General features: G+C 35.5%; 2 protein-coding genes across 5 annotated transcripts in view; one reads left to right on the top strand and one right to left on the bottom strand.

Annotated features, from left to right (window-relative positions):
• LOC108684648 (RNA binding protein fox-1 homolog 2-like) overlaps positions 1–5582 on the top strand; it is a 248440-nt gene extending 242858 nt beyond the window's left edge. Inside the window, exons 12-14 of the mRNA XM_018189083.1 lie at positions 2124–2290; positions 4693–4756; positions 5459–5582. Coding sequence (XP_018044572.1) covers positions 2124–2290; positions 4693–4756; positions 5459–5503 — 276 coding nt within the window. The 3' untranslated portion in view covers positions 5504–5582. The remainder of the gene's footprint in view (positions 1–2123; positions 2291–4692; positions 4757–5458) is intronic.
• Positions 5583–15767: 10185 nt separating this feature from the next.
• LOC108686200 (protein outspread) overlaps positions 15768–27314 on the bottom strand; it is a 193719-nt gene continuing 182172 nt past the window's right edge. The window contains exons 7-17 of one of the 4 annotated variants that reach the window (XM_018191360.1): positions 25241–25413; positions 24880–25020; positions 24626–24787; positions 23773–23942; positions 22577–23529; positions 22319–22475; positions 19394–22237; positions 19028–19316; positions 18112–18526; positions 16210–16371; positions 15768–15916 (exon numbers count right to left, since the gene is read on the bottom strand). In XM_018191360.1, the coding sequence (XP_018046849.1) occupies positions 15768–15916; positions 16210–16371; positions 18112–18526; positions 19028–19316; positions 19394–22237; positions 22319–22475; positions 22577–23529; positions 23773–23942; positions 24626–24787; positions 24880–25020; positions 25241–25413 (5615 nt within the window). Of the gene's footprint in view, positions 15917–16209; positions 16372–18111; positions 18527–19027; positions 19317–19393; positions 22238–22318; positions 22476–22576; positions 23530–23772; positions 23943–24625; positions 24788–24879; positions 25021–25240; positions 25429–27314 lie in introns of all 4 variants that reach the window. The other 3 variants (XM_018191376.1, XM_018191369.1, XM_018191385.1) reach the window with 3 other exon arrangements.

Raw genomic sequence — 27314 nt, forward strand, 5'->3', positions numbered from 1 at the left:
CACAAGATTATATATAATAATATATTACAATAAATTAATGATCCGACAATTGAGTTTAAAACGGGATTTAATCTTCCCAAGCTTTTAGGGAGTACTCATGACAAGATAGTGTTCGAACAAACTGCATTCGGGTTTAGGTCAAACGCGCGAATGGTAATGTCATGGAAATCGCGAGCATCTGAGTGCGCTAGTGTTACGTTATCACGTAATGGGATATATATACGTTGGTGTATCGAATTGCACATCCTAGATGCATGCACGTAGGTCTTCCCGCCATCATCCTGGCGCCAATGAGTGCGCTCTCAACAGCCCTATCTTCATCGGGCATAAATTCTCTGCATCGAGCGAGATTTTGATGCTGCGTGCAAATATTTGTGAGGTTCACCGTTTAAACATCGTAGGTATTTCCAAATATTATAGACGATCCTTTTGACGTGAGAGCGAGTTTATTTATTACCTCAGGCACATAGCTAACAACATGGTCGACATAGAGACGAAAGTGATTATTTATTGTTATACTACTACTAGTATCAGGAATTTTCTTAACACTTTTTGCTCGTCTCTACGTTTTATTATTGAAACTTCGTTCCATTCTGAATTACTTAGGTAAAAGTATTTTCGAATATATTACTTTGGAAGACACTTAGAATAGTTTCCTTTCCATCTGTCGAGGTTGGAAAAAAGGAGCTCAATAATTCGTCATCCCTAATTCTTTCCTATTTCATATTATATTTGTAGTTTTCAAATCTTTTAACTTGCACCATGGCTACTTTCATGAATCTTCATGTTGCATGAAATTTTTTTATTATGTCTTTCCATTTATATATTCTTTTTTTTTTTTATCCAAATTGTTTAATATGGAACATAAAAAATATTTGTGTCGAAAAAATTTAGAATTATAATTTGACATTTCATTCGACATTTCAATGTGTACGAAAAATAGTTTCGACGTTAGTAAACGATGAAAAATTTTTATTTTTAATATGTTTTTGTATTTTAGGATTCATAATTAGAAATGGAATGTTTGCATTATCGCAAAATATTCGATAATATAGCCGCTTGATGTCATAAAGAAATTGAATATCATCAGTTTCGATCAGATCATGTTCCTTGTAAATAAAACATCCCTCTCGAAGCTTGTATAAAATACAACTACGAGTGTCACAGTTAGTTATATGCTCGAAATGTTTGAATATCCATGCACTGACATTTTTAAAACAGCGAGAGAAATGTGATGCAAGGGATTTCGACAATATTTTTTAACTGGTACATATTCAAGCCTGAAAATGTCACTTGGCTGTTGCATCTCGCTGTTCTATTGATGTCGCAACGAACAACGCTGATGCGTTTCACGTAGTAATTGCACATAGAAAACGTTAGCAAACAAAATTAGTACATTTCATTTATTCCGACAGTTTATTACTTTCGAGATTTAAAATGAATATGAAATAAATTTAATTTTATAAAATAAATATGAAATAAATTTTAGAATATTAATTCTTAAAAATATATAACAAGATTTGATAAGACTGCAAAATATATGCGCAGTAATAAAAAATATTCCAGAATTGCAAAGAAATTGATTCTGTTAATGTTAAAATTATAATTAATATAATTAATATAATCCTAATTATTTAAACATCTTGAAAGATTTATTTGTTATTGCATAACAAAATTACACATGCTGATGTAATCATTCATAGTTGTATTCTGTTGATATATATCTGATATTTAAATTATTTCTAATTAAAACTCTTTTTTTATATACTTCTCTTCCGCATCTAGTAGACATTGATCAATTGAGGATACGATTGGAAAAGAGTGCATTTATTTTAAATTTCTTATTTGTGTTTATTGGATATTGTAGAAGTATTTGCAGTTTTATAGACAATGGCTGTAATTGAGTACATTTTCCCACTATTCCTTTTGATGTATGCCTCTTTTCCAGCCGCAATTGACATTTTCCATTTAGAACTACTGATTAGAAAGCTACGTTTTCTGTGTGCAATGACACGAGCCTCTAGGAACGATCGTATTAGTATCGTTTCTCGCTGAGATCATCCTCTCTATCTGTCTTCGAGCTTGCTTGAGCCTTGCATGGCGGGTCATGGTTGTTGTTTCAGGCCGCGGCAGCGGCAGCCGCAGCCTCACCATTGTTGAAGACACCACTATCAACGGCACAGCAGGCTACGTACGCAGCTGCAGCAACCTACACGGCGGTGGCTGCGCGCGCATACGGCGCAGCTGCAGCTGCGGCACAACCGGTCGCAGGATATGCCGCAGTCGCGGGGTAAGTGCACCACATTTTCACCCGAGAAACCCTCGTGTATGTACTCTCACTCACCACGAATCCTCCAGGATCTCTCTTTCTCTTCCTCGCTCCCTCTTTCTCCTTCCCTCTCATTCGATATACAGAACGTCCCAGATTTAGCGAGCCAACTTCCGCCTACGGATTATTTAATAAAACTGGAGCCAATTTTTTTTGCGAAAGAGCACATGTGCAACTTTTATATTTAATTATATACCTACCACTGATCCTATTTAATTAAATATTCGTTCAAACAGAAGAAGTACGTGTAAAATTCAAGAAATTGAAAAATTCAAGACATTGAAGAATTGCTCTGAATTGATTAAATGTGGCTCGGTAAATTTAAAAATTTCTCGTACAATGCCAAAGATCTCTCCAAAAAGAAGAAAACTTTTCGAATGTGTTCCCTTTATTCCTCTTAGAGAAAGGGAGCTTTGCAACTTTTCTTCGCGAACGTGCTTTTTTTATAAGATTTCAAGATTTTTTTTTTAATGATGCTTCATTTATTTAGTATAAATTGTTTATAACTTGTTATTGGACGCTTATTGCTATATTATGTTTGGAGCACTATATAACGTTGTATTATCATATTATAATGTTACTCTCCTATATGTATTTGCAAATTAATTAATATATATTAATATATATTAGTAATTAATATATTACTGCAATAATTATGTAATGTACATTTTGAAAAATATTTATGCAATTAGAAAAATATACGACAACTTAATAAATTAGAATTTATCATTATTAGATGGAATGTTCACATTTTTGATATAAGCATATCATAAGCTTATTATTCTTTAACAACTCATTTGATTTATTCGAAATTATGACATATTATCTTCATTATTGATATGAAGGACATGATTCTCCCATCATATCATAGTTGTGGTCTGTATGCTGTCTCGTAGTGGCATGCAGATACACATGTATAGATTGAGGGACGCTTTGAAGTCACCGGCTCGACCCCATTACGAGAGTGAGGTCAGAATGCATATCATGTATTGAGCATCGCAATGAATTACCTTCATCTCATCTATCCTTGATGATGTTCATTATCAACATTTTCCTTCATATTTGCCAGCAGCCTCCATGTTTTTTTCATTCCTCTTTCAGCATCACAAAATACAAATTCTCCAATTGGAGAATTATTATTTATTAACAAAATTATAACACGAAGAGTCCGTTCCTTGCAGCAAATCCCGACGTCGCGGACGACCTGTTAGGAGTCGCAGATTTGTTTCCGAAATTCAGACCCGTCCTGATAGTCCCATCGAAAGTCCAAACCATTCCTCGAGAAGCACCACTCCCCAAGAAACCTTAAAGCGCACTTAATGCACTTCGCGTCGATATCTTGCATCCAACACAAGAGGAATATCAAGTACAAATATGAGTATTAGAGTCGATTTCATACCTAATGCGTTCTATACGTACGTAGCTTTCATTTGTCACTCTGAGTGAAATGTTTGGTATGTAAAACCATTTATATATTTTTTTTATATGACTAATAAAAGCTTTCTTATTTCTTTGTTAAAAAATTGTGTTCTAATAAAATTTGATTACTCTAAATTTTAATTAGAATACAACTTTTTAATGAAAAAGTAATAAAAGTTACATATCAACAAAATAAATGATTATACGTTCCAAACATTTTTTTCAATGCAGAGTTTAATTACAAGCAATTTTGTCAATTTTAAAATCCTATATAAGAAAGAATTATATATGTACAATCCTACTTTAACTTATACTATCTCTGATTTTAATTAAAGTTACTGACAAGGAAAAAATGATTGTTGAAATATTAAAAAATTTAGTTTGATACAGATCTGAAAATTTTTTGTTGGACTGGCAAAATAATTAAGTAGGACATTCAAGCATAATGAGCAATGCTGCAAAAAGTTTTGACATTCTAACAAATTTGCGTTCTATATAATTATTTTAATGGTCTAATAAAATTATTGCGAAATTTATATATTTACATGAAAGTTTTATCAAAATAATTCGAATAGTTTTCGAAATTTTTGAAGAAATAAACTTTTTCCTTTAATTTGAATACCTTTGAAATTAAGCTGTTTTGGACATGAATTTTTCGTTTTGATTTGATTTTTTGTGAGGAATCATCCCTTAAAACTCTCTTTTAGAGTATTTAATTACCATCTTGTATATTTTTCTTTTTCATATAAGGATTTTGATAAAATCGCTCGTTGTCAGACTCTGTTAGGATCTTTATACGTTTTAATTCCATATTTCCTCTTTCAATCTTCCTCACGGAAAATAATGAGAGAAATCGGAAGAATAAAATGCGCATATGAAATCGTTCGACTTCAGCGAAACGAAAAATCCTATCGATATTAACAATCACTTTTTTATTCTTCCAGCTACGGGCGTGAATACGCCGATCCCTACCTCGGACATGGCATCGGACCTGTGGCGGGTTACGGGGTAAGAAGGAGCTTCGATTACGAAGTGTACTTTTACGATTTCATTTAACGGTAGTGCCGTTAAATCGCGCACATAGATCTCTCGCGCGCGTATCACCGCTATATGGAAGGAGAATGAAGCACCCCGTTATTACGCCATAAATAACAAGCGTTAGGAAAGACCACCTCGGTCGTAGCGCGTTTCACTCACATATGAATTATTAATGCCAGGAATTTTCAACTTACGGGAACTGTGTCGCGACGAAAGTTAATGGCTTGTGTTCCCATCGCACGCATTCATCCTCAAATGTGATTATTCGGACTTCCATGCCGGTCTCAGTTTGCTCGATGAACGCGAACTGTACGTATTGTGTAAACGACAGGATGGTTCAAACGAAATGGGTGTACGCCGTGAAGGAGTTTAATCATTCCTGACTCAATTTAATGGGGCGAAAATTAAATAAGTTTTTAGCTCGATCTCGTTGGTTTTCCGAATAGATGGTTCTGACGTTTCACTGCAATGTTGCACAACCGTAAATTGAAATCTTATATAAAACACCGCTTACTTTATTTGCCGTTTATCTTCGGACGGTGCATTTTTCAGTTCTCGAAATAAGATCTTGAAACAAACGGTTGCATTCAACGCTAAATGCACCACAGTTTATACGTTAGTTTGCGCTGTGTATCATATTAAGATGGTATCTTATAAATTTTATCTTTACAGGCAACTGTATACAGAGGCGGCTACAATAGGTTCACGCCATACTAAATGGATCATTAATAGAACCCAAGAGCCTTCCAAGTTATACTCAGCAGAACATGACCAGACACGAGTCGACACAATCATCACCGTCATTTTTGTCATCATCGAGATCACCCACGAGACGATGAGCCTGGACCCTCCCACGCATGCTGACTCGCTGGTTTTACCTTCCAACTTTGTGACTCAAGGTCATCATGAAGATGCGAAATCCTCGACACCGAATCGAAACAGAACTGTTATTAACGTGAAAAGCATCGTGCTTTTCTACGTCAAATCTTTAAATAGTACCTTCGAAAATATATAAGCGATAATTGAAATAGGCGAGAAAAATTTGTCTGTAAAAATGCAACAGCAGCGTCGAGGTCGGCGCATCAAAGTATCGAGTCGTGTTCGGCCGGAAATCGCCTTTAAAGTTGCCTCTAAAGTCGCTCCTCTGCCAACAGCTATTCGCAGGGGGGAGTCTTTTACTTGATTCCGTTTCCATCTGATCCGAGTAAATTGTACTGAATTCCAAATATCAAAATTGATATAAAACTAATAGTAACTGCTTCTCACACTTTCGAATTTTATTCTGCACAAAATTATTTTCGATAATTCCATCACGTTTCTCTGTATTTGTCATATATTCTTCTTTAATATCAAGCGTTTTAATCTTATGAACAATTTTATGAGTCACTAAATGGAATATAATAGTAGTTATATTTCTTTCTCTCTCTTGTTTATAGTTTCTATAAAACGCATTATCATATCATGTTGTGATATTATGTCTGATACGATGCATGATTCATGCAAGTTTGCCTATTTACTGAAATACTTGTAATATAGCTGTATATTTGTTGTAATTATTTCTATTTAAGTCAACATTGCACATTACGGTTTACATTCATAGTCTAAATTAGCAGATAATATTAATAATTCGAAGGGGCTGCCGAATCGCGCGCGCGAAGAAGCCCTGAACAATTCGCACAAATATCATAGGACAGTTTTACGCACATGATTTATTTAGATAAAAATAAAATAAGCAAATGCGCAATTATTGAATCATTAAAATAATGTAAAATGATATAATATACTTTGCTGCAGTATAAAATGTAATTTCTTTGCGAGAAATTAACGAATGGCAGCGAGGCATTGACGATTTCAGTCGACACGAATCGACACAAGGTGATCCGAAAAAGCGAGATCTTTAGGTAGCTAGTTTAAAAAAAAAAGAAAAACGACCTAGAAAGAAATAAAGGCATCCATGTGACCGGTAGGGTTTCTATGCCAAATATGTGTGTATGCGCTTTCGCGCGCGTGTGTATGCGTAGGTTTGCGAAAACTGTTCTCAGTAAACTTAAAAGAGTAGCGGAAATGGAAGAAGACAGGGACAAGAAACCGCTGAGACCTCTGAAACAGTATACCGGATTTTAATTGCACAGAATCTAATCGAATTGATTTTTTTAATTACAATAGCGCACTTTGATTTCCATTTGTCTCCTACAATTCAATCAATGTCTCGTTCCTGAAATCTTATTCTGAAAAATTTGAACTATCTCATGTCTAATTGTTTTTATAATTTTGTCAAAACATGAATTGAATACATCGTGAATCAAATAATAATAATAGAAGGATCCGCAGAAGAAAGACTGCAAAGATCTGTTTTAATTTTTATTCTCTGGAACTGAATTTGAGACCTGTAGACTCAATTCCACGTTATGTTGTTATTCGAAAAGTTCCGAACAGCAATTTTATCGCATCCTTTCACGTATCATGTAAGAATAGAACGGCAAATACGGTCATATTGTCTTATCAATGCCTCTTCTCTCTTTTCCGAAAAAAATCCGACATCAAGTGTCACGCGATAATCTCCTCCCCCCTCCCCTCCCCTCTAGTATGTACTACTTATTTATTTAGTTAATTAATGATTGAACGGACATGACAATTTTCTTTTTTTTACTACAGTAAATATTAAACAGAGTCCACCTCATAATCGCTAAGCGCAGAATCTCAACGCCAATGAACGAGAGCATAGTTGTAGTACATAAACAAAGATAGACTTGTAGAATACATTTCTTGGTATGAACCGATCTTGCAGGGTGTATCACGAATGCACTATCCGCACGAAGCTCTACCCGCTACGCTAAAAGGAAAGAAGATCCGTTACGCTCAGGTCACTATTAACCGGCAAAAATCAATATTGTACAAACATCTCTAGCAAGGACGTTGCATACTTAGCAGATCGTTTCGGTTTCTCGATGTCGAAGCGCGTGCGTGCTTGTAAAACGAACTTGTCTTCATGTCACAAAGGATGATTAGGTCCATCCAGCTAAATGAAATGTCGACCCAGTTGTAACGAAATACATCGAGTAATCGAAAACGCCGATACGGATAGTATCATTCAATAATGTGAATACCACTTTTCTTTCTTTTTCCTTTTCGAACTTTTTAGTTACGATGTACGGTAAACGATTGTATCTTGATATAAAACTGTATAGGTAATTTTTATATTTACATTTAAGGTTTTTTAGAAATTTTTTGTTGAACACACATGTCTTTTTATATAAATATATTTTTCGTTCTCTTGGGAATTGTTAGTTTATTTATAGATTATTATTTTTATGATCAAATCGCTGTTCATCTCGGTTTCTATTCAAATCGGCGTTCTCGGTCACTAGATTTTTTTCTTGTGACACTGCTTCCTGATCGAGTAGATATACCGGTGCGCTATATAGAAAGTAAAAAATACTCTATTTGAGAGTAATGCGAAATGGAAAAAATGGTACGCACATTGAGTCGAATGAGTGATATCTCTGTTAAATTAATAGTTAAGCGAGGATTTATCGTATATATTATACGTAAGAATATAAGATACGTTGCGCCACAATACAAGAATAAGAAGGCGTGTAATGCGAAATGATACAACTGAAAAGCGAAGAGTAAAAAAGAAAAGAAAAAGGAGGAAGGGAGGAGCAAGAAAATAAGCAGTGTGAAATAGCCAAATATGACAAAGATGTTTTAGAAAGTACGGCAAGTAGTTTGGCCGTCGTTACGTTTTAATCTAATCTTCAACTAGGATTATAGATTAAGCTCTGGAACTCGAGGATGCTCGAGGCAGGATGACAATTTTCTCTTTTTTTTTCCTCTCGCAAACGTCGTGTACATGTACATAGATTTTTCGAGCACAAAGATCGTGGAGGAGCGTGCCGAGGAACACATTATAATTTAGAAAGTACTTTAAACGAGCAAGAAGCCCACTCAGACATACTCATGATTCTCGTAACGTTAAATTAATGAACGTAGATTAATTAATTGATTACACAATAAATACGTAAAATCGGGACGGATTTTGATTTGGGGGAACGTGATGTGCGTACTCGTCGTATGTGACGGTTGTCGAATTGAGAGTCGCGAAAATCGTCGGTTTCTCGGTAGATGCACACATCCCCTTCCGCGTAAAAAATAATAGCACAAGAAACCGTACGCGGGTTCGGAGGAGAAAAAAAGAAATCGTACGAATTCGTGTTTGTGGAAATAAAGATTTTTCGCAGCCGCACCTCAACGCGGGTGAAAGCAAGCACACAAGAGAAAGAGAGACTCTGCGAGGTTTATCTCTCCCTGTATATTGTACACTGTAATTACAATTTATACTTACTCGTAATCGATAATTTTATCGATAGGCTATTAATATTAGTGGCTAGCGTAATAAGTCAAGCTCAAATTAGCGAGACGGAAGAGGCGCGAAATACTTTTTTTCCCCTCGCGGTTTTATCGCGTTCCATCTTCGTCATAAATGCACAACTTCTTTTCCTCGATTGTCTCCTTTATGCGCGTTATCGTTGCGAGCAGGCCTATCGTATAAGATGTTCATAGAATTTAGAGGCTAGATCAGCTTTTTCTCTCTTTCTCCCCTGCCTTCTCCCTCTCACGTCTCTATTCTTTATTTTTCCGTTTGAATATTGAAGGAATGTCTTGTTATAATATATATTATAATATATATTATAATATATATATATATATAAAATGGATTTTGTTTCCAACAATTTGCTTTCTCGGAAAAAGGAGTTACGGAAGGATAATGAGATTCTTTCGGCTGTTAAAAATAAACAAAGAACGCGACATATCTAGATGATAATATAATTTACGAGGAAGAGCAACATCACTTTTGCCAAATTTCTGCACGTTTATGTATCTTCAGGTCCCGAATTTCCCTCCCTCTCTTTTTACCATAATTTCAGTCTTCGATCTTCGTCGAGCGTACCTTCCTTCTCGAATTAAAAGGATTTCTGTGCACAAACTAATCCATATTTTTCAAATTTAAATGGCCCATAAAATTTCAAAAAATACGGATTAGAGAACGGCGTGCATAGAGAAGATTTCTTTTATCCTAACGAACAAACGATGGACGCAGACGAAGCGAATTCTCGAGCCTGAATTCTCAACTCCGCCGATGATTAATTTTTACCCTCGTCGATGATGAGACCCAGAGCTAGTGGAATCGCGCAATGTAACATAACTCAATGATACGCACCGTACATTATACGTATAATGATTAATTAACGATAAATACCGTAAAGGGATTTTTAAATGAATCTAGATGAATAAACATGACTACATAATGACACATCTTACAAGCAACATATCCTAGGTATTTGAGCAAGGCGCTGCCGGAGTATCCCTCCCGTTTTTATCGTACGATTGTACGATCGACACGAGGAAGAGCATATAATTTGATCGACTTCTCGAAACCGAAAACTGTTTCGAGTGGCAGCGTCGTGCCATTCTTTTCGAATTAGTGCAAAAAAAAATTAATGAAAGATGTTCCATGACATTAGGACGTTATTATTAATGATATTTCTAGCAACGCGTGCGTGTAAAGTTTAATGTATCTGTATATGAAACATGATGCGTGCCTGCGTATATGTGCTGTGTGTGTATATGTGTGTGCGTGCATGACGGATGAGCGAGAAACTCATACCCTTTCTCCACAAATCGATGAAATCAAGAGCACGAATTAATTAATCGTTGTAAGGTAGCACGAAAACAACAAAAATGACAAATGAAGAAGAAATGCCCAGTGATATTTGAATCGCTGAGAAAAATCGAAACAGCTAAAATTGCCACCTGTTTTTTCCGCTTCTCTCGCAAATGTAAAAAAAAAAAAGAAAAGAAATCCACAAAGAGAAACGCCGTTGATATCTTCTGTGTCTCCTTGCGGATTTCCTCTTCGAACCGTGCATAAGCGATTTGTACGGGCCGACAGTTCAACGCAATAGCGAGCTCGCAAGAGAAATTAATGGAAATCAGTAAAAGAGTGAAAAAAGAAAAGAGGTATAAGAGAGGAAGAATATACGGTCAACTCGATGAACTTTATTTGCAAAATATTGATAGGAATATAAGGTGTGACTCGTGACACCTTTATCATTGTCTGATTTGATGATATTTTGTAAGTCTGGACCAGTTGTTAGGTTCTTATTAATCTCATAGCAACTTCTTATGGCGTATTTTCTCTGTATATTGTCAATGTTTATTATTAAATATTTTTCAAATAAACCAATGTCTCTTTTTTTCGCACTCTGTCTTTATACCCACAAATTTCGCGAAGATATAAGGTTTCTCTATATATATGTATATATATATATATATATGCTTTTATAGTTAAAAGCTTGTTTACATTTAGATTTTATTTTTAACAAACCAGATATTTTGCGAAGTATAAAAATATTATTATTCAAATTATACGTCAGTTTTTGAGAATTTGCTTTTTTAAAATCTTTGACATTTTAATATACGAACTTCATACTTGCATGCTGTCTTTGTAATATTTCATGTCATATATAAAATAAGAAATGGAATAAGAAAACTAATATACATATAATATAGATTTAAATATTAATTTTAAAAACTTGTAAATGTTAGAATATAATGATGAAAATATCGATAATGCGATTAAATGAAGCCAACCAATGACATCATGAAAATTTAATCTAAATAGCAAGACTACTTTCAAGATTTGTTTTCTTTAACAAAATGTTCGTAATGCTGCGTGTATTAATGTTTCTATTACATTTTAGTATCATATCTGAATAGCAGCATCAGAATAACGTAAAATATAAGTGAATGAGAAAGATCCAATAAATTGTTTGTAAAGAATTTTTTTTTAAGTATTATTTTATACATTATGCGAAAGATTCGAGAAGTTGGAACAAACGGAATTTATTAAATAACGACGAAAGAATTAATGAATCTCACAGAATTAGAAAGCCGAAACGTCATTTTAGCAAATATGTGTAATAATTCTTTTTTATAAGATTCTATACGTGATATTTTTCTTAACGCAGTTTGGCAAAATATCCAACAGCAAACAATGTTAGATTGATGTTACATAATGTTACAAATAAATAAAAAAGATGACGAGCTTATCGACGTTAGAGGTTAGATACTTATGAGAGAATTCAAATTGTCACATAAATACACATATATTTTCTAAAAATTATTTAGCTTTAGTTAATTAACAATATATATATTGGTTTTTCGCCGAAAATAAACAGTTGGTTTCAATTTATTAAATAATTATATCTCAGTGTAAAGATTGTAGCCGCGTTTTGCATTCGCGTAAGTTATTTGAAGAAACATTATTAATATCTGTACATACGTTAATAATTAAATAAATAAAACATTTTAACACTAGATTATAATTAAACAATAATGAGAATTTAATAATGCTCTCAGAGACGCATTAAATATAATTAAAATTAATAATATTGAAGGATAAATTCAGACGGTAAAGTAGGCAAGATTCAAGTTTTATCTTCGACAATATTATATCCTCGAAAATCACGGAAAAATCGCCTCAAATATCAGTAAAGCAGAACAAGCGAGGAGGTATTGTTGGAGGTATTCTAGGGCGAGTTTTTGGCGTCAGAGATTCCCGAGAAAATTATTACTACTTATTAGGAAAACATATTGAGCGAAGAGGTCGCAGGAGGTATTCCAGAGGCGCTATGGCTATCCTACTCTCGCTCCCCCTCCGTAGGCGTCACCGATACCGCCGACCAATGAGAATGCTGGAGAATTCGCGTAGAAGAGGGGGAAACAGCGTCTCCCTCAAATGAATCAACCAATTACCGCGTCGATACAAGGAGGGGAGATGTGGGAAGACTACACCCACTCTCAGAATACTTCCAGCAACCTCCTTGCCTATCCTGTTTTGCGAATATTCGAAGCGATTTTTCCGAGATTTTCGACGACATAAAACCTGATTCCTGCCTAACCTTACTGTTAAAATTTATCTTTTCATTAATTTTAATGATTTTGAGCGTCTCTACGAATGCATAATTAAATTTCCGTCATTGTTTAATTATAATCTACGGTTTAAATATTATATTTATTTAATTATATCAATCTAATTATTAATAGTATTCTTTTAAATAATTCATTCGAATAAGATGCAACAACGAATTTTGCACACTTATAATGTCACTTGTGATATAAAACAATAATAAATATCTATTTATTTCCTTCGAAAAAATGAAATATATGTCTTATTTCCATATCATAGATTTGTTTCTTTCGAAAAAATGAAATGTATGTTAACTTCTTTCGAAAAAATGAAATGTATATTGCTTTATTTTGTTAATTAGCTTGCTAAAAATTTATTAATAAGCAGAAAATATATGTATGTATCAATTCTCTGTAAAAGTAGATATTTGTGTTCTCTCGATGCTATCTAATTTCTAACCTATCATGTCGATATCGTACGCTTCACCATCTTATTCTTTTAACGATTTACGAGATATTTTTCTTTTTGTTATATAAATGATGCAAAAATATTTGAGCTTTTTACTGTCAATTCTTTTGCTATAATAAAATCATAAGGAAGATTATCAATTTGATACATATATCTATCATTTAATGAGAAAGATCTATAAATATCTATAATTTCTAAAATTTTTTATTGTTGAATCCTATCCAGAAATCATTAACAAACGTATAAAATATGAAGATAATTTTCGAAAATTGTCCAATCAAACATTGATACATGGAACTTTGCTTATCTATTTTATTTTTGTTTGTGCAATATTTCATAATTTTATAGCGTTAAAACTCGGGTAGAAAAGCTTCAATAACATTATTAAAATATAAATTATTTCTTAAAAAATGTTGTATATAAAATATCTATAATTTAATTTAATATTTAATATTTTTAGCAATTTGTCTTGCAAATATATTTATATACATCATTAGTGACATATTGAGGTAATTGTCAAATTTTTTGCAAAAATATATACTTACCATTAATAATTACAAAACATTGTTAAAATAAGATATTCTTCAATTATGTGTTTCAAATCTAATGTCTAAAGAAATTTGCTTCTTTTGATTAAATTCGTACATAAAGAATTAAGAAAGTTACACATAGTTAAATAACAATTAATGCAGTTCAACATATTCATGGTTACTATATTTTATTTCAAACGTGTTATATATAAATTATCATACAAATACAATAGCATAATCGTAATATATTATAAATGTTAAACAATCCTGAGTAATTATTCTATATAAGGGACAATCGAAAAGTTTTTAATGTCTCTATCATTTTAATATCGAGCGAATCACTGAAACGAATCGCAATAATAATCGCAATAATAATATATAATATAAAATACAATAATAATATATAAACAATCCATACACACGATATATTGAGGATTGGAGATGAAGGAGAAGGAATTAATCGTCTTATATTTTATTAATGCTTAATAAAACGTCATAAACTATACAGTATTAACATCAAATGATCGCAATCTGAAAAACATTTACACAATGAGAAGATGCGATAATACACAGTGCAATGCCATATCGCTGTATTACGTGCAATATCTATACATAACAAGAGCGAGAAACAAGCGTAAAACGATCTCTTCATTCTCGATTAACAAACTAAAAAAATTTCTTTTTTTCCTTTTCACTTATCCAACCTAGTGACAGAAATATCTTCTCTGTGTAATAACCAGAAGTGCATAATTTATAAAATATTTGTGTCTTAAAGATAACAAACTTAACGGGATCCCCTCTGGGAGAGGATAGATGTACGCAAGTATAGAATCAAATTTAACCAGCGTAAAATGGAATCTTTCGTTTAACTTGACAAATATACTTAACAAATACAAATCCTTCAGAATCATGAAAATCTAATAATTTTAGACATTTAATTATTTGTATTTCAACGCTTAAAAATATTATTTCCTTTGACAATAACCATAGGATTTGTTTAACACGAAAAATCAAAGCGTAATTTCATTCGAATACGCTCAGCCGATGCAAATTTCTAAAAGATTACGGAAACCTAAATATTTATCCTTGGTCCTATATACTTTTACATCAAAACACAGTTCTATACTACATTATAATAGGCTGCCTCTCTCACGACGATTGTATACATGATTCATAATACGCATTTTCTTACACGTTCATTTTTAGCACCATTAAACAAAATATTATGAAGAATTTCGCACGTTTTGCGTTTTGCGATAATTAATGCCCCGAAATATGTATTCCAAAATCGCGACATTTATGAAAAGTCAATTGTAGCAAAAAGTTTACTCGCAGCTAGCGATAAAAAATTCCCTTATCAAAGTCTAAATGCAATATCAAAAAACGGCCGCCCGCAAAAGTGACGTGACGTGAGTAAATACGCTTAGAAAAATTTCTTGGGAAAAATTCTGTCAAAAATGACCTATCGCAATCGATAGGCCCGCGATGAATTCTTGACATTATTCGAATTTTCACATCGTGGAAGAAGAAGGGATTGCGCAATCCGTCCTCTTCTAATAATCGGGACCCGTTTCGGCTATTGAATCATGTTTACTTAATAAACATGTTCAATATTCACGACGAGCGCGATCGGTGTATCGACTTTGGTCCATCAAAAATCATCCTAGCTTCACATGATTCTCGTACGGCAGTGGTGAAATTGTAATTCGTATTCACACGAATCGCAGATATTATCCGAATGGTCCGTGTTTCATCGAGCGTTTTAAAATTATTTTTACGATTCCATTATATCAAAATATTTTCAGTTTTATGATTTCCGAAAGAAGAAATATCAGAATGATATTTCTTCTTTTATTTTGATATCATAAATGATGTCCAATATTTTATTATCCGGACTGCATTTTGTTTGTCAAATAATTTTAAATACGCAAAATGTTATCGCTTCGACCATTTCTGTGAACGCACACGTACTATCTAATTATTAATCAGTGAAATAAAAAAAAACAGAAGTTCAGAGCTCAAAACGTTTTTTCCTCTCGGCGACCATGCCTACGGCGGGTAGAGGAGGATGAAGTGGATGATGGTAACTAGGTGTGGGTGTCGGAGGTAAGCTGCGACAACTTCTGCTGGACCATCTCACTGCTGGAGACCTCATCAACTCTGTAATGTGTAAACAGACAAATCTCATCAAGCATCATTATCCGTAATTATAAGAGCATCTGAAGACAAGATGTCTCAAGATATCAAGATATAAAGCAAATGAAAATCATAAATATAAAAATTTATCATGTAGCACGAGAATTAGCAAACATACATACGATATAGGAAAATTATACAAATTATACAAATAAGATGCAATGTGAAAGTGATAGCGTGAATGGTTACGCGTAACGTGATATCCATTAAGTAACATTCAACAAAATGACGAAACAGATAAACGGACTGAAACGGACCTGCAACGGAGAGAGCTGAGGGTTCCGGGGTGAAGCGGGATGTGTGACGAGCGTTGGCACGGAGGGTGTATGTCTGCGAGAGCTGCTGTTTTTCATTCTGCTTGGTCTCCTGCCACCGTTGGCCGCCAGTACCGCCGCCGACTCGCATCTCTGTTGTGCCACCTTACACGTCAAACAGTTATCGAAATATTGTTACGTACAATGCATATGGATTACATGTATCCATAGTGTCTCTATATAGACAGCATCTTTATTATTTATGGTCGCGATAACGAGAAACATTAAAATTATGAATTATGAATCGTTAAAGGATATTCGTCGTGCATAATGCTTTTACTTGAAATATTTTTGACTATCGTAGAATTATAGAAGGAATTTGTTACTGCCTTTTAGATTTGTGACATCTTTCTCTCTCTCTCCTACATTTATTTACTTTAGATTTTCCATAAAGTATATATGAATATATATGTATAACTGTATACATACATATACATGTATTTACGTAATTATATAAAAAGTATAAAAATTACAATAAAAATTAATACAAAGATATATAGAACATATATCTTATTTGGAAAAAGTATAAATGTATACATAATATTTCTTTTTGGATATCTTAAGATAATAGAAAAACTAATTTTAGTTTAAACTAATTAATTTAGTTTTAGGCTGCTATGTTAAATTCCATCATTGCCACAGCTAAATATTCTTAATTCGAGATGTGCCAGTGACTAGATTTCTATGTGAGGAAAATTATATATTGTGTATATATACTTTGAATTGGGATAATTAATGTAAATATAAATTTTTTTGCAAAAATTCTGATATGTAAATATATTTTCATTTAACCACTGTCACATCAACGTACAATTATACGTTACCCACACATCTTTAGCACATTATATACGATACATGGCTAGTTAATATTTCTATAGATATTTATAGCGTATTTATATAGTGTGTTACACCCACAATAAGGCAAGGTTAATTCGCATATTGCACATCGTGGACCCTTATATATATGAATGTTAGCAAATAACTAGCGTTAGACAAGCACAATGCAATCATATGCAATTAATATAAAATAATAGTAGGCACGCTTTTGAGTTATCAGTCTAATTTATAAATAACATAATTAAGATTAGAAGATCGCCAATTTTATCAATTATTCTTACGAAATTAATGCAATAATTAACAACGTAGTCATAATAAATAGAAAGCTTAAACTTTTTCGTATATACATGCGATAAGAACAAGCTCTTCATAGGAGTTAACAAAACGTTCACCATTGTTCAATAAATATTGCACAGTTACATATTTATGCATAATTAAGCGGTCTTTACACAATATGCAATACATCGATATTACGCAATAATATTGATTATTTAATGTTTACATTAATGTTATTAATACAATTATTTGCACTAATAATATTGATTGTGTAGAGTCCGCTTAAAATAATATGCTCAGTCTTCGTATCAGTCCATATTTTAACAGTGTTAATATCTTAAAAGCGCTGTTAATTTCCATAAAGCACATGTTAATCTCACTCTAGTATCACTCTTCTTCCGCAAGAGTAATAATCAAAGACAGAAACCTCGCTTGATTTTCACGATTTTCACGATTTTTCACAACTTTATATTATATTAGAAAACGGCATTATATTAGAAAACGATGCAACATTTACGGTTGCATGCAGAAAAATCATTTCAAGTAAAATCTTCGAACCAATACTGATCATAAACAATGATACCATCGACAATAAGACCAATTACGTCAACGATTACGCAGTAATATTTTACAAAAGCACCGTGGACTCTCTCACTGTCAATCGACAACACATTCCATCACCGCAGATTCTTTCTCCCTTCCTTTCTCTCTGTATTCATCTCTCTTCTGTACCTTGATACTGATGAGGCAGGCCGCTCCTCGGTCTCAAGCTGTCCCACAATGACGAGCCCAGGTTACGCTCCTTTTGCCCTAAATTCGCCGGCTGTTCTTTCCCATCAACGTGCGAGCCGGAAACGCCGGTACTACTCGCCGGCCTAGCCAGATTATTCGAGTACGGCAACGAGACGGACTTTACGCGCTCGAGTCTGTATGAGAACGCGCTCTGAGGTCGATCCGCCGACAGAGACTGTTTTTGCAACGCGCTGGATAAGGAACTCGCTCCTTTCGTACTCCGTTCACTCGTTAATTTCTGCTCGCTGCCACCCTGACTACCTCTGAGGCGTTGTGGCGAATAGGCGGGCGAGTAGTCTAGCGACAGGGCGGTTTTCGACGGCACGCCGGACGATTCACGAAGGGTGTCCCCATGCTGTTAGTGAAATATCGAAAATATGCGTCAATGCGGCTGATGGGTGAGTGAGAGGGGGCGGGTTAAATGCTAATCAAATCGCTGAACTATCCGCTAAATTACAATTACATCAGTTATGGTATTCGTTTAATAAACAAGAAACATATTCATTCTAATAACATTGTTACAGCGTTATCGCAATGTTACTAGAATGTTTCAATACGTTTTTATCGAACGGACTCGTTCACGCCGGAGATCTAATATTATATTATTTACAAGGTGACATACAAGAGAATGTGTAAAAACGATGAGGTGGTCGTTAATAAAAAGCGTATGAATTTTTATTTGAGTGATTAAAATACGAATACAGTCAGAAATTTCGTTAAAGCGCGACAAGCTCACTAAATGAAACACCATAATATGTAATTGCAGCAGAGTTAATCAATTTAGTAGTGTACATGTTTGTTAACCACATCTACTCTTTTCTAAATGATAAACTTTGTAATCAAGGGCCAGCCGTACCTTGAATTGTTGCAGTCGATGTATTTCTTCCCTCGGTTCGGCGAGCTCGTTGTCCCTACCTCTTAGAATCTGTATAGTATCGTTGATACCGCTGTCATTTGTTTCCAATACCAGATGCGCTCGCAATTGCTTGTTCCTCGCGTCCAATTGCATGATGTGCTGTTGTGCCTGGGCGAGTTGCTTGGACAGATTGCCCACTTTCTCCTCCAACGCGGCTGACTCCACGCACTTAGACGAATATTTTGCGGATAGAGAAAGAATCTCTTGCTTTATCTCCTCCATTTCTTCCCTGTAAGAAAGAAAATATATACAGTCTCTGCATCAATTTAACTTGACAGTTAGAATCGAATTAAAATCCTTGCATACTCGTGTTCTTTGTGTAGTACGCCGATGTCCTCACGCGCCTGCATCTGCTTGATAAACTCCTGCTTGAATTTGGCGATTTCTTTTTGCACTTCGTGTTCATGTGCTTTTCTCATGGCGTCTAACGCCGCCAGAGTCGCCTGCGTCTCTTCGGAAAGCGCCTGTTCCTTCTCTACCCTGAGGTTCTCCAATTCCTGCCGATGTTTCTCTTCCATCTCGGCAATGATACGTCTGTGTGAGTTCTCCATAGCCAACAAACCCTTTTCGCATAATGCGCGTAGTTGCTTAATCTCTTCCTTATACCGTTTTCGCGTCTCAGCATCAGTGTCCAATTCGGCGCTTATCGATCTCTGATAGGCAGCTCTCAACTCGTTTACATGAGCCGAATGCTCGGAATCCATCGCGTTGAGACGGTGCTCCAGTTTCCTAGCTCTCTCACGTAAGCTGGCCGCTTCCTGCTCGTATTGGGTCGTCAAAGATTGCCGCTGGCTATCCAATTCGCCCTTGATATCCATTATATCTCTCTCCTGATTGCGCTTGAGCGCTTCTAATTCTTGATTATGTTCGTTAGTTATTTTCTGAATAGTTTCCTGTAATTGATTGCATGTCTGGCATGACATATTATTCATGTAATCGCTAAGCTTCCTTATCTGTTCTCGTAAATGTAAGCACTTTTCGCATACATTGGACCAATCCGTGACGCTGTTCGCCGATTTAGGCCAAATTATATTGTCGATTTTCATGCCCGTTTTGTCTCTTATACATTTGCTGAGCTCAGCTAGATTCTCTTCCAAGTGAAACAATGACTGACTGACATTCTTAAGCTGCTCTTTCGACTCTCTCCTTCCAGATATTCTGTCCTCGCATTCCTTAGTCAATCGCTGATAAAGGTAACTATACTCCGCGTCGAGAATCGGATTGCTTTGAAGATCGTATCCCTCATCGTTTGCTAGACAGGAAAGGACCTCTTCATTTCGAATAAGACTAGATACGAAAGTTTCGCCAGACAATGCTGTAGATGATTGCCGTGTGGTTTCCTGAAGGAGGGCGATTCTGGAATCTATTAAAGCTTTGTGCGCAATTACATCAGCGTAGTCTGTGAGCAGCTGGCGGGATTCATGTTTGGAATCGAGAGTCATTAACTTGTTCTTCTTCATCGTACGCAGACAGTCCTCGTAAGCTTCTGACAGCTCGTGTATGGAAACCTCCATTTCTTGACGCAATCGTGCTTGCGCCGCGTCCACCCACGATTCTAGTTTAATATTATCTGCGTTATCGAAGCTGAAGCAAATGTCCGTGATCGAAGTGACGTTTTGCTCGTACAATTGTCCATAACGCATGATAACGTGAGACACTTCGGCTTGCACGAGTTCCTTGCTTACGGTCTCCTGTGCTAAAGCCCATGCCTCGCGAATACGTCTATCCTCGAGTAGTTTCTTGTTCGAGCCGCTGATCTGCTTACCCGCGAGATCTTCCTGCTCGGACAGACTCAACGTCTCGGCGGCCAGAGATTCTGCGAGCTGTCGCAACTTCGTATCCTTGTACTTCCGCATGATCTCGTTGATTTCCCGCTGTTTCTGCAGCAGAAAATTTAGACTTTCGCTGCGAGCGGCGCTAATCTCCTTCGGTGTTTCCGTCGACACGGAAGAGGATCCTATCAGTACTAACTTATTCGCTAACACTTTAGTGAGATACTGAATGTAACTCGTTTTTTGGTACGTTTTGGGCTTAGTTCCGTGAATCTTACGCTTTAAGCTTGAGGCAAGCTGACTAGTTTCGACCAATTCACTCAAAACGGCGCTTCTGTCTGTAGTGCGATTTAACGCGCACTTTATCTGTCGCAGGATCACGGACTCGAAAGCTATTCGCTCGGCGACGAGTCTCATTTTCTCCCTCTCGTCCAGCCGTCCTTCCTGCGCCAGCAACTGCCGTCTCTTCGTGAGTTCGCTCAATTTGTCCTTAAGTATAGTTTCTAACCTAGATACCACTACCCCTACTGACTCGGTGATTTGAGCGCTAGCCTGATTTTTCTTACATTCTAAACATGAGTCTAATATTTCATTCACCTCTCGCAAACACTTTTCGGCTTTATCTTCCGCTTGCGTCGAGCCAAGACACTTTTCCAATCGTCGTTTTGACTTCGACACTACTCTCTCCAATTTCTTCAGCCTTGCCAGGACTTCCAATGATACTTCGGAGGATCCACTGATTTCGCTACATTCACTAGAGTCTTTTTCCGCGTCACTGACCATGGCCTCAGCAACGCTTGCAACTTTTGTTTCTAGAGTACTTAGTCTAATCAATACTTTCATTGGTTCAGAACTTGTCGCGCTATCTAAGGATTTTCTTCGCAATCTAGCTCGATCCAGATTTTTACTTTCTCTTCTCTTTTCTTTTTTCGGATTAGGACTCGATTCCTTCGAACTGCTGCCAGCTGAAACAGGAGCACTAATGCTCTTGCCTCTCTCTATAGCGCAGATCTTGTTTTCTAGATCCAAAAGTTTGTCCTCTACCTCTTGAGAGATCTGGAAAGATTCTCTTCCTTTGAGAGAGAGTGATCTTCTCTTATCTCTGTTCTCAGCTTTTGTTAATTTTTGCTTTAGAGTTCTAATTTGTTTTTCGCTGGCGGCTAACTTATTAGTCAGGTCTTGGATTCTCGCCGCCATTAACTGAACCTGTGCTTGATTTGTTTCACTGACGTTAGCTGCGTCCTGCTTATGAGCAAAGATTTCCAACTCTAAAACATCTTGTGTAGCATGAGCTTCTCGCAGTTCTTTCCTCATGGCTCGAATTTCCATAACAGCCTTTTCAAAACGGTTTCGCAATTCATCGTATTCCTCCATAACTCTGCAAAAATATTACATTGTATTATACATGATTACTACTCATGCGATATACTTCTTATATTTTTATACAATGCGCCTTTACCTTTCCTTGTCCAATGCAGTCAAATCTAAATCCAATTCAATATTGGTTAAATCGCTCAGCGAATCGAAGCTTCTTCCACGTTCCCTCGAAACAGAAAGTCCATTCTTTTCCTCCAATTCTCTCACTCTATTATAAAGTCGTTCATTTTCCTCGATACCTAATTTAAGGAATAATATATTATCAATTAAACATTTTTTAAATTTATTAAAATATAAAATCGTGTGTTTTACAAATAAACGGTACATATACGATACGTACCTTGAGATAATCTATCGCTAAGAGTTGCTGTTTCCGTCTGTAGATGTTCGACAGATCGGTGACTCGATGTTAGTTCGTTCGTAAGCATTTCGCATCTCTCTGTCGTTTCTCTCAGGATAGCCTCTGTTTCAAGTAATTTACATTCTAAGACCTCTTTCTCCCTGTTGTATACCTTTTTCATCTTCTCCAAATCGTCTAGATCTTTATTTCTCTGCTGTTCCGTCCTCTGTATCGTATTCAACAGTTCTTCCATTTGTTTTTCCCTGATAGACGCCTCTGCTTTCTGTTGTCGAAGTCTAGATAATTCCTTCTCCGCATTTGCTATGTCGGTTCGTGCTGCATTCAACTGCGACTTCAAGTTCTCAATTTCATTTTCCTGACGTTCGACAATGACTAGTAACGTACTCGGATGAGACTGATTTTGATCCAGCTGATCGCGCAGCAGCGACACTTGATTTTCCAAAAGCTCGACAATAAGAGGACTGTCGTTGGTCGAGAGGCAGTTGTTACTCTGTAAGTGGCCATTGTTCTGCTCCTCGTCCTCGCCAAGTTCGCAGCAAGCCATCATTAGATCTTCCGATCTTACACTGTCCAGAGTACTTCTCCGCGAACTTGGAGGTGAGCTCCGGCTTCTCTTATAGACTCTCGATCTGGAACTCGATCTAGATCGAGCTTTCACCCTCGACAGTGCGGTTCTCGTTAATGGCGGCGACGGTGGCAACTCTGACCACTCGTGGTTTGCTGAATCTGACCAACCGGAACCTTTTAGCGCCATAGGCCAATCACCGTTTCTCACTAACGGTGGTGATACCGGCATCTCCGACCAGTCGCCAGATTCTCTTCGACCACCCTCAGAAGCAGTTCTATACTCTTCGTCAGATGAGAATAGAACCGATCTAGGCGTGATGGATGTCGATGGAACAACGGAATCTCTTTCACGATCCGTAATAGACCTAAAACAATATTTATAAGCATTCTTAACTTTAAAAATATGTTTGTGAATTATCTCTTCTCTAAAAATTTCTCTTGTAAAAAAATATTAGCTCCAATATATAACTATTTTAAGCGTAAACTCCTTAAATATGTATCTAATCATTATTTAGCACAAAACGTTATTATTTTATAACGTAAAACAAAATTATTTATTTATTAATATTTATTTATTAATAACTAAACAATTGCATTATTATACTCACGTAGTAGGCGACTGCGGATTCGTTTCTTGCTGAGTATCTGTACAAACGGTAAGAGAATCGTTACTGTCGGGATCAGGTAAATTAGCTGCTCTTCTGATGGCCGACATCCAACTGGACCTAATTCCGGCTGTCACCGCGGACAGCACCGTGCTACCTCTGTCGTCCCAGGCCTGTGTTGTAAATCAAAGTGGTTAGTATGTGTCGCGTAAATGATACGAGCGTAAAAAAAAATGTCATGCAATCGCATGACATTGGGTTTCATCTTGAGCGAGAAACGCGACCGTTGCCAACAATCAATAGCTCCCGACTTATTCTACCGTGAAATTGAGTTAGTATTTATTCTCCTGGCGCTCCCATTCTAAATGCGGAAGCTAATTCCGACCATCTAATTTAAACGTACCCATCAAGTTTAAGTGAAAAAGTAATCCATTGCTTAAATTGAATTTATACAATTTTTAGCTATTTTTCATCTTTTAATTATTTTCATATAAAAGATATTTAAAAAAAAAATTAATATTATTATTAATTTTTTTTTAAATTAATATTAAAATTAATATTAAAAATATTTAAAAAAATTAATTATATGCGCGAAATCTTTTTGACTTTAAAATAATCAAAATTTGACTTTCTCAAGTTCTTTAAATCAATATATTCAATTTTTTTCTTTTTCAATGAAAAAAGTAGATCACGCTAGATTATAGAATCGCTAGACTTTAATTTAACATAAAATAATGTTATCACATAATTAAGCAGCTATAATTAAGATTGTTTTGCAAAAGCAGTTAGATACTTTCCGAGAAACACGAACGCTCCTCACTCACGCAAACACGATATCGTAATTATGATTACTCACGACAGTCTGAAATCCATAATTCCGTGCGACCTGAAGCGGTGTGACCGCGGTGACAGTATTGAGGTCTATAACACCATCCATGATGCCCTTGTCCTCCGCACAGGGATCTCTGTAGTACATCAGTCCGCAACCTCTCAACACAAACCAGTGTTTGTTCCATTCCTAGATAAAAAAAATTTTTTAAATAATTAAAACTTTAATTAAAGTGTACAAGTTTCTTCGACTTCTTTTATTGCTGAATATGCGGGACGTACCTTATTCAATCCTTGCTTCATCAGCCAACCCTTCTTGATATTTAACAAATCCTCTGCCGGCAGATCGACTCTCAATTCAGAAGTGGGTGAATACCTAATGCCGGAAATATCTAGACCACAGCCATCGGGATCGCCTCTGATCTATACATGAAACGCGTATTGTATCTTATTTTTAAGCAAAATTAAAATGAGTATCAATATATAATAATCCTCCATAGAAAGTCATATTTTTACATACATCTCACAAAATCTTAATTATATGTTAAACATACTCTCATAAAATTTAATAAATGTACTTTTTAAAAAATAGTTCATAATTATTCTGCCGATGCAATCAATTAATAATAATTTATCTACGTACAAGTTTATCCTGATGAGCCGCATTAACCGCATCCACGACATCTCTAGTTGGTTCCGAAATTCTTGGCTTGATTCTCCTTATTCGTGGCTGCGTTAATGAAGCTGCAATATCTCGTAGCTTTCCCTCTCTTTCCCGTTCGTGCTCCAAAAGTATCCTTCGGCACGCGTCGTCATCTATACAATATATAGCTTCTTACATTTATTACTTCTACATCATGCAACATACCATAATATAATATTAACAAATTTTATCCTCTGTCTATATATTAAATCATTCTCTATAATTTTGATCTGTTTACGAGCCTTACGGCCTTACTCCGAGAATTATAATTATAATTATAATATTTAGAACGATCGTGAGGAGAATCCAAGAGACCACCGCACGAGACGAAACTGTTAAGTCAGATTCCTGCGTTCGTAGTTATCAAATATTCGTTTCGCTACGTCGTATCGCTACATTGCCGAGTTAACTTCTTTTTAATTAATTTCTTTTCTACTTAAGTACCGTCTGCCTGAGATGGGCGCTCGTTGGCACGAATAAACAACCATTCCATATTAATTAACTGCCGATTAATTAATAACTTTCGTGCCTGACGAAAGATTTTAACATTAAATTTATTCACGAGAAATTCGCGATTTATTAACAAACTGTAACTCAATGCGAATTACAGTTTTGCTATAATAAATCGCAAATTTCTCGTGAATAAATCCTACGTTGGAATCTTTCGTCAGGCACGATTAAACCGACCAAGGCTAATCGGCGATCAGCGGCTTAAATCTCATGAGTGATTTCAACGCTCCGATAAGACAGACGCGTTTCAATAATCCGCGTTCGTTGGAAATCGTTAGTGAGATTGTTCGACGGATTTCGCGTGCCTGCGTTCCGATTTTTCGCGAGGTAGTTTCTAAAGTATCCCGTCGTTCGTTTGGCGTCAATCTAAATGAAATCTACGAATCGCGCGGCGCAGCGCAGTGCAGCACGGCCGAACGGCCGTAGATTTCCTTCGCGATTACACGTACGCAATTACGCAACGTGTAACGCCGGGTACAATCGGATCTTGATACTCCCCCGAGGCTCTAAAGACAAACATATGGACAAGAGCCCGATGTTGAAAGTCCATAAGTTAAAAGAAAATAAGGATATCGATTTTTTTTCGTTCAACGCGAAAATTCATCACGAATGAAAACTTTTTCTTAATAATACATTGAAGTATATTCATTATTGTAATATTAGCTCCGATAATATTAATTGCATAAAAGTATTAGAATTAATTATATAAAATTTTTGTCTTCTGAAGAATATTCAATTTTAATAATTAATAGCTTTCTATACAAGCCCAGCAACATTTTCACACTACTGCTTTGCGGTATCAATTATATTGTACAAAAATAGGTCAGTTCCAACTTAATACATCAGTCGTTTCTTCCGAGGGCTGCAAATCATCGTCATTGAGAATGTAAAACGCAAAGTGGCAGCGTCCCAGTTTCCATTCGTATATAAACTAGTTTTATCTGTCTATTAAGAGCAAGAAAAACTTTCGACATGAATCGTGACAAGGTGAGACGAACCTCTTGAGAATTGACTTCTAATGTGGCTCACATGTATTTCGAAATGAAGTTACATTCTTTAAACTGTTTTGTCCATATATATTTTCTAATTTTCATCATCAATGATAAAGCATTAATCATCTCAAATAAAATAATCAGACATACATAGCAATATTTTGTCGCATCAAAATCTTAATTATTAATCGCAATTATATCAGAAAATATTTATTGAATGTATAATTTAAGATATATCATAATAAAAAAAATAAACCACAAACGTCTGAATAATTAAGAATCATAATCTATTTTTTTTAATGAGTTTATTTACTGTAAATAAATAAATATTTATTTGGTACTATTCAAACAAATTAATGTATTAAGGTTTAATAAATTTGTTTCAGCATGATGCGAACAGACACCAAAAAAATCTTATTCTCCATATTGCAAAGATATAAGACTGCGGATATCATAAAGATATCAGGCAGATATCCTGTGTAATCAGAGTCAAGGAGATGTCAAAGTACAGA

This window comes from Atta colombica, unplaced genomic scaffold (assembly GCF_001594045.1).
Source record: "Atta colombica isolate Treedump-2 unplaced genomic scaffold, Acol1.0 scaffold100, whole genome shotgun sequence".
Lineage (NCBI taxonomy): Eukaryota > Metazoa > Arthropoda > Insecta > Hymenoptera > Formicidae > Atta > Atta colombica.